This window comes from Argentina silus (assembly GCF_951799395.1).
Source record: "Argentina silus genome assembly, chromosome: 15".
Taxonomy (NCBI): Eukaryota; Metazoa; Chordata; class Actinopteri; order Argentiniformes; family Argentinidae; genus Argentina; species Argentina silus.
Genome location: NC_139669.1, coordinates 4,499,226 through 4,515,215, shown reverse-complemented (window position 1 = coordinate 4,515,215; position 15,990 = coordinate 4,499,226). Strand labels below are relative to the sequence as shown.

Genomic DNA, 15,990 nt, shown 5'->3' with positions numbered 1-15,990 from the left:
AAGAGAACACAAACCGTCAGGCGCCAAGAAGTGCTAAGGCATCACTAACTTCATTTGAGAGCAGAACCGCTTGAGTTTAAGTGAAAGCACTCTGTTATCGAAACGAGAGAGAGGAGCCGCGAGAGGCGATATATAGCCCACAGACGGTTGTGTAGAGAAGCCTGTGGCCGGTCAGGAGATGAAATCAAGGGTGGGCGATAAGCCGGTGTGGGGGAACGAGCTCCCATTAGAGCCCCCCGAGGGACAGACAGTGGTGGTGGAGGCAGGAGCGCAGTAAAAATAGCTCCAGGGCTGAACTCACTCTGGGGACATGAGGAGAAGAGGAGGAGGAGATCTGATCAACATCTCAGTGCTAGACAGCCATATCCATTCCTTAAGCCCCCCCCCCCCCCCCCCCTCCCTCCCCCCAAGTGCCACAAGTCACCCCTGAGTGCCACAAGTCACACTTATGGCCTTTAACTACCCATTCCTGCCAGGGAGAACACAAACAACACACACGACCCTCTAACCCTCTGGTGGACAATATACTGGCACCCAATGACCTGAAATATGTCCGACATGCTGGTCTGGTTTGATGAAGGTAGCAGACCATGGTAGCAGACCATGCCATGAATAAGAACACAATCACTGAAAAAGGATATGGACATTTTTTCCACAAACTTATCCTGTTGGTCGTCTGTCTTGGGGAAGTTCTGGATGTCGTTTTCAAGCCTCTGAATGTGACGCTCCATAGTACTCAGACTGCTCTTCAGGATCTCTGCAGAAACTGGAGAAAGAGAGAAAAAAATATAATTGGATATATTATCGTGTAACGTATTCATAAGCAGCCCTGATTAGTTTGGTTCCGAGAAACATCATCATGTTGACTCAAGTTGTGGTTGAGTTGAGTTACTGATGACAAAGAGGCAACTCAATGCTTCTATCCCATGAATACAAATAACACTTTTTTTTTTAATCTTGTCACATTCTCAAATCAGTGCGCTGTGGTTTGGGCTGGGTTGAGTCACTTCACAGTACAGCACATTCTGACACACTGACTGTAGTATCAGCCTGGAGTCTGTGTGGCCTAGAAAGCAAGTATGTGTGTACAAAGTGAGTGTGTGTGTGTGACTCTACCTCATTAATCAGTCTGTAATCACTGTTTACACAGTTCCTCTGGACTACACACTAACTATTCAGATCAGTCCTTTCAAGTGGGGACTTCAAAGAGCTGGAAGCGTCTTAGGGGATCAAGCGGGACAGGAGAGTAGATGCAGTGCCATGTTAGGACTGCTGTACAGGCTTTAGTGTTATTGACTGACACACACATACACACACACACACACTCAACTGAACTTTCAAACTGATATACCAAATAACATCCTACAGTAGCTCTAATGTGACTATATCAACCAGTGAACAACATAAACCTTGTCAAATGACTGATATGACCTCTGTTGAATCACCACTGAGTGGCCAGGAGTAAGCTTCAGATCCCATACTGTACAGTCGCCTGGCAAATGGAAGAGAAGATCAAAGTCAAAGTACCTCCTTAATAAAAGTTCAAAGCTCCCGATGCCTTTTAGATAAACCTTCACATGACAATTTCAAATCAAGGCCTGCGTTTCATTTTCAATGGCTTATGAGCACACCTGTATTTGCTGCACTTGATTCCACTGTAGTAAAATCCTGCTTCGAAGTGGATCTCCACCTTGCACTGTCCCTGCATTTCATTGTCAATTGCCTTTTGCCAATATGTCAGTTAACTAGCCCTTGAATTTTCTGAAATAAAAAACATGTCTCGTGTTCCATGTACTATGTGTCATATGCCCTTGAATCATACCATGTACATGATTGTACACCACAGGGAGGCAGGGAGGTTATATATAGGACCATCATGTACAGGAACCCACCCCTTAGATAAGCAATGTGCAGGCTATCAACAGTGGGGTAGTCTCAGTGACACAGGGGGCAGCCTAGTCTGGCTTTACAGCGACTCCAGGGCATGTCTTTATTTTCTAACAATCAGACAGCAGCCAAAGATGGGGCTTACACTTTACAGTACACAACGACACAGAGAGAACACACACACACACACACACACACACACACACACACACACACACACACACACACACACACACACACACACACACACACACACACCGCAAATCAATCTCTCCGCGGTGCAACAACACTGAGAGGTGAGGTCACTGTCATTAGTGATGAGGCTGGGAGGATCTGGTGACCGGGGGATTTACCGTCCCCCCAATCAAGGCACACAGAGCCGGAGGTTAGGTCTTACTCCTGAGGCCTCTGGGAAGGACACACACACACGTACACACACACACACACACACACACACGCACACACGCACACACGCACACACGCACACACGCACACACGCACACACACACACACACACATGCCATCAGACAGACCCACTCTAGCACTGATAGGGCCTTTGAGAAAGCCTCTGACGAGCCTGTTGTCACTGTGATCTGAGCCTGCACTGATGGCAGGGGGGAGGAATGAAGAGGCAGAGAGGTGGGCAGACAGATGCCAGAGATGGATCAATTCGATACACACATATGCATCATCACTGGGAAGCCTTCATGATTGGCTAGGGCTCAGGAAACCTCTCAGGGACTGGGCTGGTATGAGAGCGGGGCTAGCCAATCACGTAGCTGAGGTGATGATCACACTGGCTTTGGTCATATAGAGCCTTGGAAATGATACACAGGGACATGCTAAGTTGCAAGAGGAGACTCATTTACAGCAACAGGATGACAGTCTACAAAACTATGTCGGCAGATCGAGTCTTTGTCAGAAAGGTACACGCTTTTGCTTTTTAATATTTTCACACAAAGTTGCACACATTCATACATTATTGGTTGGAGTATGAGGTGCAAAAAGACAGACAAATAATTCAGCAGAAAGTACTGTTTGAGGTAAACTATCAATGCTTTACTAGCCCATTGCAAAGAGAAGGAGGCATATCAGATTGCCTGTAGCTGGATAGGAAGTGCAAAGTCAACAAAGGCCTTCCAAATAATATGTAAATGTATCTTTTGAAGTCACTTCATAAGTAAGGACCTGTTATGGGTCAGTTGGTGGTTTTTAAAAATGCATATACATGACAACGACTGTTATTTCTCCCTCTACTAGAACACTCTGCAGGAAGCCTGTTCAGAATGAAGTAGGGATCCTTTTGGGATATCATTAGTAAAATTAACACAAAAATAAAACTGTTTTCAGGGGACGACAGAAGCAACACTGGTATCTTCCAACGCACATTTTGCATGGATCAGGGAAGGAAAAAAAAACACAACACAATCGTTAGCTGTGTTCCCTCTTCCTCACAGAGTAAGGATTTCTGGAACATGTCAAATTAGCCTAATGACTGCTGTCAGCAAGACCTACTGGTGTATTTTAATGACGCACATTGAATATTTGTGTCTCCAGGTTTCTAAGCAGGATCGTAGGAGCGTACAATTTTGTTTCCAGGTAACTTCTTACACACATAAAATCATGTCAATTATTCGTAAGTAATATATGCTTTAGTGCACAATGCTCATTTCTGTCAAGCTATTTTTGGGGGTTAGTAATGTGTTTGATATGCATGCTGGAAGAGTTTGACACAAAGAGAGAGAGAGGGAGAGAGAGAGAGAGAGAGAGAGAGAGAGAGAGAGAGAGAGAGAGAGGGAGGGAGAGAGAGAGAGAGAGAGGGAGAGAGAGAGAGAGAGACCTTTGCATTAATGACTGAGTTACACAATAAGACAAACTCCTCCATGGTCAACACCTTTCACATCGTTAACGTAGACACTGGGTGACTGACCCTCTAAGGAGCATTCATTTTCATGAAGAAGGCAATAACTATTTCATTAAGCTTTGTCCTATTTCCTCTAAGAATAAACTGCTGTGAAAAAGATCTCTGGTCGTCATAAAACCGAGAAGATGTGCAACACAAAATAGCAAATCATCTGCTCTAATGTGAAGATGTCAGCGTTATATTCAGTCATTTGTTGGAAGGGGCCACTTTCAATTTGGATTTATGGACAAGGCATACCGATCTTTCATCCCCCGCTCCTGCAGTGCCATCAAAGGTTACAAAGGAAATGAAGATTTATTTTGAACATGGCCGCAAACGTGGCATAAAGGATCACATTTTAAATGATCTCTACACTTGAGCAAACAAAGGCAAATGTAAAATAAAACCAAAGAAGAAGGTCAACCAAGAATTAAATGTGTGTGTGTGTGTGTGTGTGTATGTATGTGTGTGTGTATGTGTGTGTGTGTGTGTGTGTGTGTGTGTGTGTGTGTGTGTGTGTGTGTGTGTTGCATATTGTATGTGTATGCAAGCATGTAGTGACGGGCAGAGAGGGAACGGCATGTTTGATTGGCTGACAAATTAGGATTCAGATTTATAGTTCTAACCTTCTCCCGTCTAAACCCCATTCATTTCAGATGACATGATTAAGATGTGTTTGCATGATTCAAAGCCCAGGCTTTCTGCTTGACAAATTAAGGCTAAAACCACGGAGGAGAAAGAAGGCACAGAAATATTAACCGACATTACAAGGCACACCCATTGCCATTAGTAAAGGTTCATTAGCTTACACATAGAGGGAAGTTCACTACTGTATATTCTCCCCCTGATAAATGAATGCGGTTTGGGTTGTGAGGTAGGGAGAGTGGTTGGGGCAGAGCAGCATCAACCCTTCAATCAGATAAAATGAGTTTGAAGCTCCAGAGACCCTAACAGTGAAGACCTTTCAGAGCTCCACGCAATTCACCCTGGCCCCAGCTTATTATCCCTACACCAGATATCAATGTCTCTAAGTCTGTCTGTCCGTCTGTCTGTATGCACTTCATAACTAATACTTGTAACGACTCCTTTCAACGGATGACCAAGAAGAAGATACGCTATTGTGTGGGCCTTCATTATATCACGCTGAAATTGACTATTGATCAGCAGAATAATGACAAGAAGCCAGTGCATTGTGAGGCTATACCACGGCGTATGGTATTATGGAGATGGTTTTTTTAAGGCATTGTAATTTTGCTCACGCAACCAGCCTGTCTGAAAATGGTACCTATTTGCACTTCTACATGCATAACATGCGTTTGTCTTTTCATCTCTCTACCTGATGGCACCTGAAAGTGACTATGAAATGAGGCAGGAAACAGACAAGGAAGCAACAGCGTACTGTTGTAGAGTGAGAGACAAAAGGATAAATACAACTCAACATGTTCCCCGTTCAGCGGGAATCAAAGCGGCTCCGGTTGCCAGAGTGAAAGTGATACTGTTGCGGTGACAAAAGCAGTCAAATTGTTCTTTCTGATTACCTCGGATCTCGTGACGCCGAAACAAGAGACGGTGAGACAGAGAGGGGATCCTTAAGGCTGCGTCGAGTTAACAAATGAGGCAATTTGCATGAACAGTCAAATGATGAAATGTAAAGGTTCACGCCGCGTTATAAACCCTGGACAATATGCTCCCGTTTTGAGTAATCAATTTAGCAATTCAATTAGCTTTTTAACGCGACGACTTTCAATGCTACTCCTCAAGGAGAAAATGTACAAGTTTATCAACGTTCCTCCAACAAAAGCTACAAATAACAAAATACATCTGCTCTTGCATGCAAATACAGACATTGTATTATCGCTGAGCAGCAGAAAACAAAGAGAAAGTAGTTTGCATACAATTCAATTAATATCACTGGGGGAGGGTGTAAATCCACACCATACACAGCCAAACATACAGTAATTACAATTCCCCATGAATGGTGTGTTAATCGGATGGAAATAAAGGAATAAATCCGTTTTACTTGCGCTCCACTTACTCTTTAAATTTGTATTTTTCTCAAATCCCCCACTTAATAAAGTGTTATCATAATTAAGGATTTATTTAGTGATTTCATCAGAAGGATTCTTTCCCCCCCCCGACAAAACCGTAAGGTTTGAATATGCTGGATAAATGAACTGTAAGTAATGGTAAACCTTTTAATCTGAAAATCCCCATTCATGCAATGAACACATATTCCAATCATTTAAGGTAGATCACAGAGCCTTCATTATCATTACAGTCACACAAAGGCACTCAGATTGACAACTGAAATGGTAGGAAACAGATGGAACAGAGACTAGTTTAACGTGTATGGCTTTACAATTGAGTTCAACAGTGAATAATGACACCATCGTGGTATCACAGACAAGACACATGTTTGACAGACATCCACTCTGGTTGTACGACTCTACATAGCTTGGAACAAGGGGATTGTTTCTCTCCATGGCCTCCCTCAGCATCCTGTAAACATGCAAGCAAGGTTGATTGCCCCGTTATTTTTCTCCAAGACTTGAAAGTGCGCCAAAAGTGAGACTACTAATCTGTCTGAGATTGCATGTGGAGCACACAGGTGCCGACACACCCCTTGAGGAGGGCGCTTTGGGATGTGAGAGTGTGGACACACACGCCTGCTCGTACAGGCCTAACCCTAACCCTAACCCTAACCCTAACCCTAACCCAGCGAGACAGAGAGAGAACAATAGCCAGAGACAACTGAACTAGACTGTGTCACACTACACAAAAAAATAAGTTCTCGATTGGAATGAGAGTCATGCCTGTGAAATCCTATTGGTTTTGGCAGCCATCAGAACCGCTGCCAGTGCCAGATCTCAAGAGGAATCACAAATGGAGTCAATTACAACATATTTTGATGCATGGGAAAGTTTAGACATTGACCCGGGTGATAACCATTCCCTTGGAAGTGTGTGGAAATCAGTCAGGGAGATGCAGTGGCACTACATATACAAGCTGTATGGATATCTGCCCTCCGGAATGAACAAAAGAAAGAAGACAAAACAACCTGAATGACTTCCTTCATGATAATGTGCAGACCGAAACAAAGAGAAAAGTGGTAGCCTGAAGCAGATGGTCACTTCACTCTGTGGAGACATGTTTTCCTTTGATACATTGAAAGGCCTAAACATCAGTCTCTGGTGTAAATCAGTAAATCAGGTGTGGACGATAATGGAGACTTGGAAACTTCTTCGACAGGAGATGACTGACCATAGCCTGAGGTACCTACTGTGTGTGTGTGTGTGTGTGTGTGTGTGTGTGTGTGTGTGTGTGTGTGTGGGTGTGCCATTGGAATGTGTGTGAGTACACCAATGAAACAGATGGTTAAGCTGGGGGGACATTTACAGGTAAACACACACCTTTGTCCTTTGGACAGTGCCTTTCCTCTGCCCTAGGGTAAGGGGAAATGTCCCTATGTTCATTAATATCTAGGATTCAACTGTAGTAACATAACTTCCCCGTAGCAAAACTTAGACTTTGGTTCAATGTTCTCACATTCCATATTTCATTCAGGGACCACACGATATGTTTCTCTGTGCACCATTTTCAACCTTCAATCCTTATGCTGAGTCATTCATCATGCTTTTTCAATGGAGGGAGTGTCATGGTATGCGAACTATTCTTGTAACAATGAGTGTGAATTAACTCTTTTATAATCTATCCTACAAATATCAGTTTTTCTTCAACAAAAGCGTTTTTGCAATTTATTCAGCACTGTGTACCGGTGAATCCACTCGCGAGGCTGTGCAGACATGACTCAAAGCTGGAATGTGGAGAGGCAAGAGCTGAAAGGGAGGAAGAGCTATCGATGGCAGCCTGGAGAGGTTCACTTATGCTTTCACATTCATTCTCCACTTCAAAGTTGCGTGTCATCACCTCACCGAGGCTATCTCACCTCACACCTCTGAGGGACACACTTCACTGGCGGGGCTGGCTGACATTTCCAGAGTCAAGAGACAACAGAACAAAGTTACTTGACTTCATGCTATTTGGGCGAGTCGATGGGTGTGCAGGCAAATTGGAACAGTAACCCCACATTGACACAGTGGAGACAAGAACGCAGTGACTCTGATTAGAGAGAGAAACATCAGGTCATTTTCCATTCATAAACAAAGAGCAACTAATTATGTTGATACTAATATGCAATACATATTCCAGAGTACATACTATAGCTAAGCAGATTTAATCACTTATTAATTGCAACAGGTGGTTATTTGTTTTGTAGGCATATTTCACATTTTGATAGCTGTATCACAGTATCCTGCTCCGTGTAAATACATTATTCAATATGATTTCCACAAACTCAACTTTCTTGCTCAGACTCAGTTGAAAGCTGGTGGCGGTTGTCCCTCAACAATAGTCCAAGGTCAGTTGGCTAGGCAGTGAGAGAGGCGTCTCATTTCTAAGACACTCCTCTGCCTCCCTCCTTCTCTCTCTCTCTGCCTCCCTCCTTCTCTCTCTCTCTCTGCCTCCCTCCTTCTCTCTCTCTATGCCTACCTTCCTTTTTCTCTCTGCCTCCCTCCTTCTCTCTCTCTCTGCCTCCCTCCTTCTCTCTCTCTCTGCCTCCCTCCTTCTCTCTCTCTCTCTGCCTCCCTCCTTCTCTCTCTCTATGCCTACCTTTCTTTTTCTCTTTCTCTTTCTCTCTCACACATACACTCCCTCCCTGTCGCTCACTTTCTCTCTCTCTCTCTCTCTCTCCTCTTTTGACATGCACTGACTGTCGCCATTCTTAGCTCAACAGCTCCCTCTGTGAGACAGATCACTGCCAGGGAGGAACTGCCCATAAATGGGCATGTTTACACAAAGCCTCCCCAAGTTAATTGACTGTAACCTTTCTACACTACAGACAGTGGGGTTCAACTAGTCTCTGCACGGTGCTATAACACTGTTACTTACCCCAGACCCATCACATCCAAAGTGGGATAATGGCCAATCCAGTTGATGCAACAGATACATTTGAGGCCAATGTTTTATCTTTTTCCAATTTCTCAGGGAACATTTTCAATTATCGAGAAGTAACACTGCTGAGGAAAGTATTGCTACATAAACAACAAAGCTACTTTTGATTAGAAAAATAATGTTCAATTTGCTATTTCAATTTGCAATTATGATTATACATAACTCACAGACCACAGCAGGTAGCGCAAATGTCACAAAAATGAGGTTACATTAATACAAAACAATAACAGTTAGATTAAGTTACATTGTCAAAATTCTGATTGAAGAAGTTTATGTCATCAAATGACGTGTATGCTCTCTAACAACAACTACAACAACACAAACACAATTCACCTCAGGATAGAAAACAAACAATGTGTTCATGAGACATACTTCCTAAATCAACGTGCATTTGATGAATAACAGTCTGCAAATGTTTTTACTGAGGCGAGAATGATGACAACACAGATTGATTATGCCGTGACTCAACAGCAATGAGTCCTTCCTCTGTTTCCTGACGTTGATGAAGTGCTATGCAGAGATCTCACCTCGTCATTTTCACAGATCATCCTAATAAACAGCGGAGGAGTCGGTGAAAACCTGCAGACTTCAGTGTCACGTGCTCTGTCTAAATAAATGTGCCTCGTTGATGATCAATAGGTCATTGTGATGAAGACTTTTGTTGGTGGGAGAATGGGGTATTTCTTTTACAGCAGCAGTCACACTGCTATTGTTCAGACGGTGGCTGGCTGGGGTCAAACCCATAAGCTTGATGCTGGAGGGGGAATCTGATCAGGTGCTACGCCTTTGTTGCCCTGAGTCAGATGCATCCGATTGGTCAGAGTCGTGGCGGGTGCAGCTAAACCCAACCCTGCAGATGTTATATGAATGGACTGGAGCGTCCTCCAAGTGCGGCCAGCCCATTCCTCATTACTCTGCACTGTGGATGGAAAATAATAAGAGCACCCATAAGACATATTTAATAAGAATAACCAACAGGGTGTTTGCCCTGCAGGTATTGTAAATACTTAATGAAAATCCAGCCAAAACAGCTGTACACTGGAGTTAAAAGGCTCTAAGGATAAATTACTTTTCCCCTTTTTGTATTTACTGAAATACATTTTAATTCCTGCCCATCCTTCCAACCACTCATCTTAAGTCATGGCCCCTGAGATAACCAGTGGCCTTATGGAGCTGATTTGAGGAATGGCAACATTCCTCCAATTTTTGTGTTGGATTCAACCATCCAACAGAACAGTATTTTCCTGTGCATTTCAAAACGCTACACCGTGAACCCAGGCTCAATCTTGGCAGTGGCTGCTACCACTGCTGTCCCCTGATTAACGGTGGGTTTGAGATGAAAATGATGTATTCATAGGCAGGCAGCTTCTCTTGATTGGCTGTTACCACAAGCCGGGCAGGCGTGCGGGAGAGGTGTCCAACAATTGGGTCACAGCCCCCTCAGCGTGGTGACATGCTGGAATATCTAGCAGTGCAGGCGACGGGTAGAATAGTACGCAGACAAAGGCAGCTGGGCCGGAATGGGAGTGTAATTTAAGGCATTAGGGGCTTCAAGGACTGGGGGGTCGACAGCAGGCCGGGGAAGGAAGAGGGACTTTAAACTGAAATTAGGCCACGGCTATCTCTTGAAGCTCCGCCGCCTGAGCGCCTCCACAGGAGCCTCCATTATGCCCGTCTGAATACAGCTACTTATCAACATGGAACTGGTCCCCCCCCCCCCCCCCCCCCCTCACTCCCCCGCCCCCGACAAACCCAATCACTCAGAGCATCTATTCTCTCAAAAAGGAGACATTTCAAAGTGTACTCTAAGCCTAAAACGCACTAAATGGGGATTCAACGATTCAATATAAGGTCTGAAAGCATCAGGCCAAGAGATTGATAGCGGGAGAGATGGCAAAATGAAAAGATGAGAGCGGTTGTGTTTCTAATTAGTGGCACGGTGGGCAACATGTTCCCAACTAATTGAGTTCAGTGGCTCAGCAGAGGGGCTCATTTCATAATAGACTGCAATAACCTGCAGATTTAATCTCAGAACTTTTGTTATTGGTAAGGATCCTCTGAAGGCTAATGTGTAGCTGGTGAAAGCTTCATCTTCAATCCCTTTGAGTTTACAGCATCCTGAAAACGGAAAGTACTGGATCAATTCCCTTCTGTCAGGTGTGTGTTTAAATCTGCACTGGGGGAAACAGTATGCACAGTCTTCCTGGCAATGCCGCCAAGTTCTGTGTCTATTAAAATAGATTGTTCTCACAGTGTATGACCTTCCGCTTGTATTGGTGCTGAAGCCCTTGTGTTACTGCCTAATTTAAGATACCACGTGTCCCCCGTATCTGGCTAATAAAGTCGATCCAAAGAGATTTATATCGATTAAACAATAAGAAAGGTCACATCAATACTCACAAGTGGCCACCTCTGTCTTCATTTAGAACAGAGCATACAGAAACATCATAAAAAATTACATCTCCTTGGAAACACATGCATAAATAAGTATGTATTCACTATGTGTTTAAACGGAGGAAGTGCTGGGTATTGATTGGATTGGATTGCCTCTCCGCCTTTTGTTTTGCATCCAGGGGAGACACGCAGACTGGAGCACTAGATTGCTGAGCTATAAACGGGGCCTTTCCACCTCAGGCAATCCTTAAACTCATCAGCGTTGTAATGAGACTTTCGAGCTGGGAGATGAATTAACTGCCTGATTTTCTTGCTTTTATTCCAGTCATAGAGCGCAGCTGAAGACAGCATGAGGAGCTAGCATGCACTCTGATGTATGAGGCATGACCAGGACTCAGAGGAACATTGATGAGGGCTGGAATGCAAAACAGGATGGGGCTTCAGTGTGACTAGACTGATCTGATTCTATTGCATAGCTTTACATCCATGAACATACTGTACAACAAGTCCATGCAACTAGGTGGTCAATTCAGCTGAAAAAATAGTAGCCATTTAAACATAGAACAACAACAAAAACAGATACCATCATGTGAATGCTTTGATATTCAGTATATCTTTGCTTGACACTGTTCAGTATTGTCTGTTTCATTTACTGTTGCCAGCTAAGTACAGCTGTACATCTGCATTTATAATAATCCATTAGGGTTTAGAGAGCCCTGACTCATTTCATTTAAAAATACAAAGAAAGTTGGAACCACTCCACAACAAAGATGAAAGAACAGTGTCACATGAACAACCCAACACCCTGACAGAAAATACTTTCTTTATATACAGCTGATATGCAGAACAGACATTGACAGTGGTAAAGTGTGTTTCCCCATGGTTGGGCATTATTCTCGAAATGAGCCTCTCTGTACCATGTTATCTTTATGTGGACTTGACAAATCTGTTTATTGATAATACTGAAATAACGCTGCTGCACCGCACATTTGTAATTTAGTTTGTTAAGAGGCCCATCATCTCTGCTCCCTCTACCTTTACAGTTTGGGTTCCCCAACGCTTTATATTACACTGAGAATGACTACTTCCTGCACTCCCATGGAATCACACCTGCATTTCAAACATTATAATACTAAATATAATAAAATCTACACACAAGTTAATATATGGGAAATTCCAAAAAGGCGTTTTCTAGTCTATGAGAGACAAGGGCTTAACCAAAAGAAAACGATGAATAACACAAACAAAAGACTACAAATCCCAAGTCCTACAGTGCTGTAAAAAAATGTCCTGTATGGAGGCCTGTGTGAGAGGCCAGCAAACTCACGCCACACTGACAACAGGCAACAGGCCTCCTATGGCTAATGGAAATGCTAAGTAAAAAGTGAACTCCACCTCAGGTGCTATGAGCCATGGGCTGACACACAGATTTAGGGCAGAAGTTGCCAGCTAGCCACAGGAGAATGTTTGCTGTACTAAAATCGTGGGGCCCAAGGCAGCTTCGGTGTCTGCTCCCATTCTATTACCCATAACTTGAGGGGGTTTGTAGCTCCCAGCAAATCAGCCCATTGTAATAACCAACAGCTAAGGGCTTCCCTGACATTAGGCTTCTTTCCCTGCTTGCCCTGAACACCTAGTATTAAGCGAATAAGGATAGTGAGGTGCTTCTGGCTTTGCCTTCAATGGACCAACACAACGCTTGTATAAGTGCACCTTGAGGTGCAACAGCAGTGTCATTCATTCAGAAACAATTGGGATATCCAGCTAGTTAGAAAGCTACATCAAACGTGTGCTTCTACTGCACTGATATATCTACTGAGACTGATTTACAGTAGGTTAAAACCCGATGAAGCCTGAAACACAGAAACACCACCTAATCTCAAGCACTGACATGTGGCTCTCCAACACTGTGAGTTGAAGGGCAGGAAGAGACCAAAAGAAAAATGGAGACAGGGCTTCACGGGGGGAGAGAGAGATGGAGAGGGAAAGGGAGAGAGAGAGAGAGAGAGAGACGGAGGGTAGCAATAATGGGCCAGCGTGAGCCGTAATCCCCTCTGTCTGCGATTTTATTGGCAGTCCCTCCAAAGAATGGTGACTCCCTATTATGACTTAACACATCAAAATGGCATCGTGGCACACGCAGAAAAGGCCACCTGAAGATAAACACAGCAGACAGCCGCAGAGGTTCTATCTGCCGGGAGCCCGCAAGCTCAACACAGGCTCAATTTGGCCAGCAACAATCGATTCTGTCCCTCCCTGCCTCTGCTTCGGCGGGTGGAATAAAAACAGGCCTTTCTGTCTGTCAGGAGTTGGGGCTCAGCTGGCTGGCCTGCTAGCTCTCCACAGCCAGAGCTGAGCATGACTAGGCTTCCAACAGGTGGTGACTTGCTATACAAATGCGTTTGCTTGTGTTACCTTCCCCTTTAGTTCACCATACACATGGGACCTTTCATTCATATATGGATTTGCAGTGTTAAATTTGGCACTGCCTGAATGTCCTGAAGGCCTTACTGATTAATTGTTTTTCATAGAAATGTTATCCAATAATAGGATATATTAACACAAGTAAAAAGAAATAAAAATCAACCAGTCCTATCTATTGAACAATATATACACTGGGGAAAGGGTTTTTTTCCTCTTTTTTTTTTGGCAGAGCCTCAGGAAGAAGGTCTGGAGCGTGATATTAGAATCATTACATGGAAATGAAAAAAAGGTCTGGCAGTGAGAAATATGGAATATCCTTTTCATGACCATTTTTTAATACCCTCTCCCACTTATTTGAAATATCAAACGGTGCTCCTGAGCTCTGATCAGCATGCACACTACCTGACTTCAAATCCCAATTCTGGTCGTCAATTTCACATGCAAATATGGTGCGGCTGATTTGAATAATATTTGAATATGGATCACATAGTGCCACCTCATATCACAGGACTAAACGGAGGGGGTATTAGAATTATTTTGAAAACAAAGAGCTACAGTGAGATTGAATTGATGCCTTAAGCCTGAGAACACAAACACTGTAGATGAGCCTGAACTACATTATAAGGGAAAACAAACATGACATGATTCTCACTGTGCAAAGGTGAGTATCACGCAGAAGTGGTTTGGACTAGCTAGGGTGAAATAGAGCTTCCTGTTTTTCAGTGTTCATTCCAAAGCATCATCTCAGGGAGACGTATTACAGTGAGGCAGCAACAGCCCAGACGGAGTACTGTGCTTCAAATGTTGTTTCAAGGACATCTAAAGACTATTTCACTCTCTCACCTAACTCCCTCTATTCCTGTATGGAAACACAGAAGTCATGACATTGGGCTTAGGGCCCTATGGTCAATGTCAAAGCTCTGGCTACTTTGCATATTTATGGTGCAACCACACTTTCATATGACATAGTAAACCAGGTATGTTTTCAGGTGACAAAATAAGACCATAGGCAGACTTGTATTCATGGTGATACATGGACTAGGGCATTAGCATAGGCTTTAAGTGCAGCAGGCCCTGCAAAGAAACCAATGGGGTCCATTTTATTGTAGTTCACACACGGGTGGAGGGGCTGTGTTCACCCATGTGTTGGCGATGGCAGTGCTCTGCTGGGAGGGATAAATCACCAGAGGCAGAGGGATCTTTACACATAGTGGCATGCATTAACTCAGATGAGCACCGGGGACCACACTCCCTGTAGCCCAGTAAAACCCCAACCATGAGTGGTGCATTGCAATGCTCTTGCTCTAGTCAGGCCCATGCTTTTAAATTATATATTGATGATGGCCCATGATAAAAAATGACCCAATTTGATGTCCGAATCAATTCCTGCTCCCACTGACTGACACGCAGGGGCCGGCTGGCGAAAGCTGCCGGGATCCTTATCACAGCATTTGAGTCTGAGACACGTTTTCTCCAGCAGCGGTCAATAAGGGAGCGAGAGAGGGGAGGGAAGGAGAGAAACACAGGCCGTTTACACTGCAGAGGCTGCCTCCGGTCTGAAAACGATCTGTTGCTCTACAGGATGAATAGCATGCCTGGTGTGTTGTGTATTTTCCTCTCTGGTCGGGTGTGATTTGTGTGCACAGAGCACAGGGAATGAGCAAAGCACTGATTGACATCCTTGATAAGGACCCCACTCTCCCTTTCCGGTGATTTGAAAAATGTCATCTTGCCTGATCTCAATTTTTCACATGACATGTACCATCAACGACAAAGGTCAGAGCAGGTTTGGGGACCGTTCCGTTATTGATATCCGTCAGAAAACATGAGAAATGGGATTTGAAATGATCCGCCATCTGTTTTAACTAGCGCAAGCTGCTGCTTACATCACAAGCCAATTACGCAGTATGGGAGGCCTGGTCCCTAGACGAGATAAGCCCCCCCCCCCCCCCCCCCCCGCCCATGGGCTGTGGGAGGCATGTGCAAGGGTGGCAGACAGGGGGAGATAGACTCCCCTGTCATCTGAATAGTGTTTCCACCCTGTGCGAGGCCCAGACAATACTCGGCTCAAGGTGTCAGTGCTCTCACCTCCTCCCAGTCCAGCCACCTCACGCATTTCAATTAGACGTTAGATTTGTAAAGAATAATTTCACCGTTATTAAAATATGAAAGATGTCTCAATATATGGAAATGAATGGGTTTCAAATGCAGTATGAGCTCAAAATGGCTGTGGCAGAGAGGTTTGAGGAGTGCTGTTTTGGGTTTATGCTGTAATGCTTTACAAGTCATTGACTGCCTTTATGATGAAGACGTCAGCGTCAGATACACACACACACACACACACACACACACACACACAATCTCATATCATA

At 44.1% G+C, this 15,990-nt stretch overlaps 1 protein-coding gene across 1 annotated transcript in view; it reads right to left on the bottom strand.

Moving 5' to 3' along the window:
• Positions 1 to 226: 226 nt before the first annotated feature.
• Positions 227 to 15,990, bottom strand: part of diaph2 (diaphanous-related formin 2) — a gene marked incomplete at both ends in the record, with an annotated part of 183,542 nt that continues 167,778 nt past the window's right edge. The window contains 2 exons of the mRNA XM_083686892.1: positions 227 to 302; positions 535 to 766. Of these exons, the coding sequence (XP_083543018.1) occupies positions 227 to 302; positions 535 to 766 (308 nt within the window). The remainder of the gene's footprint in view (positions 303 to 534; positions 767 to 15,990) is intronic.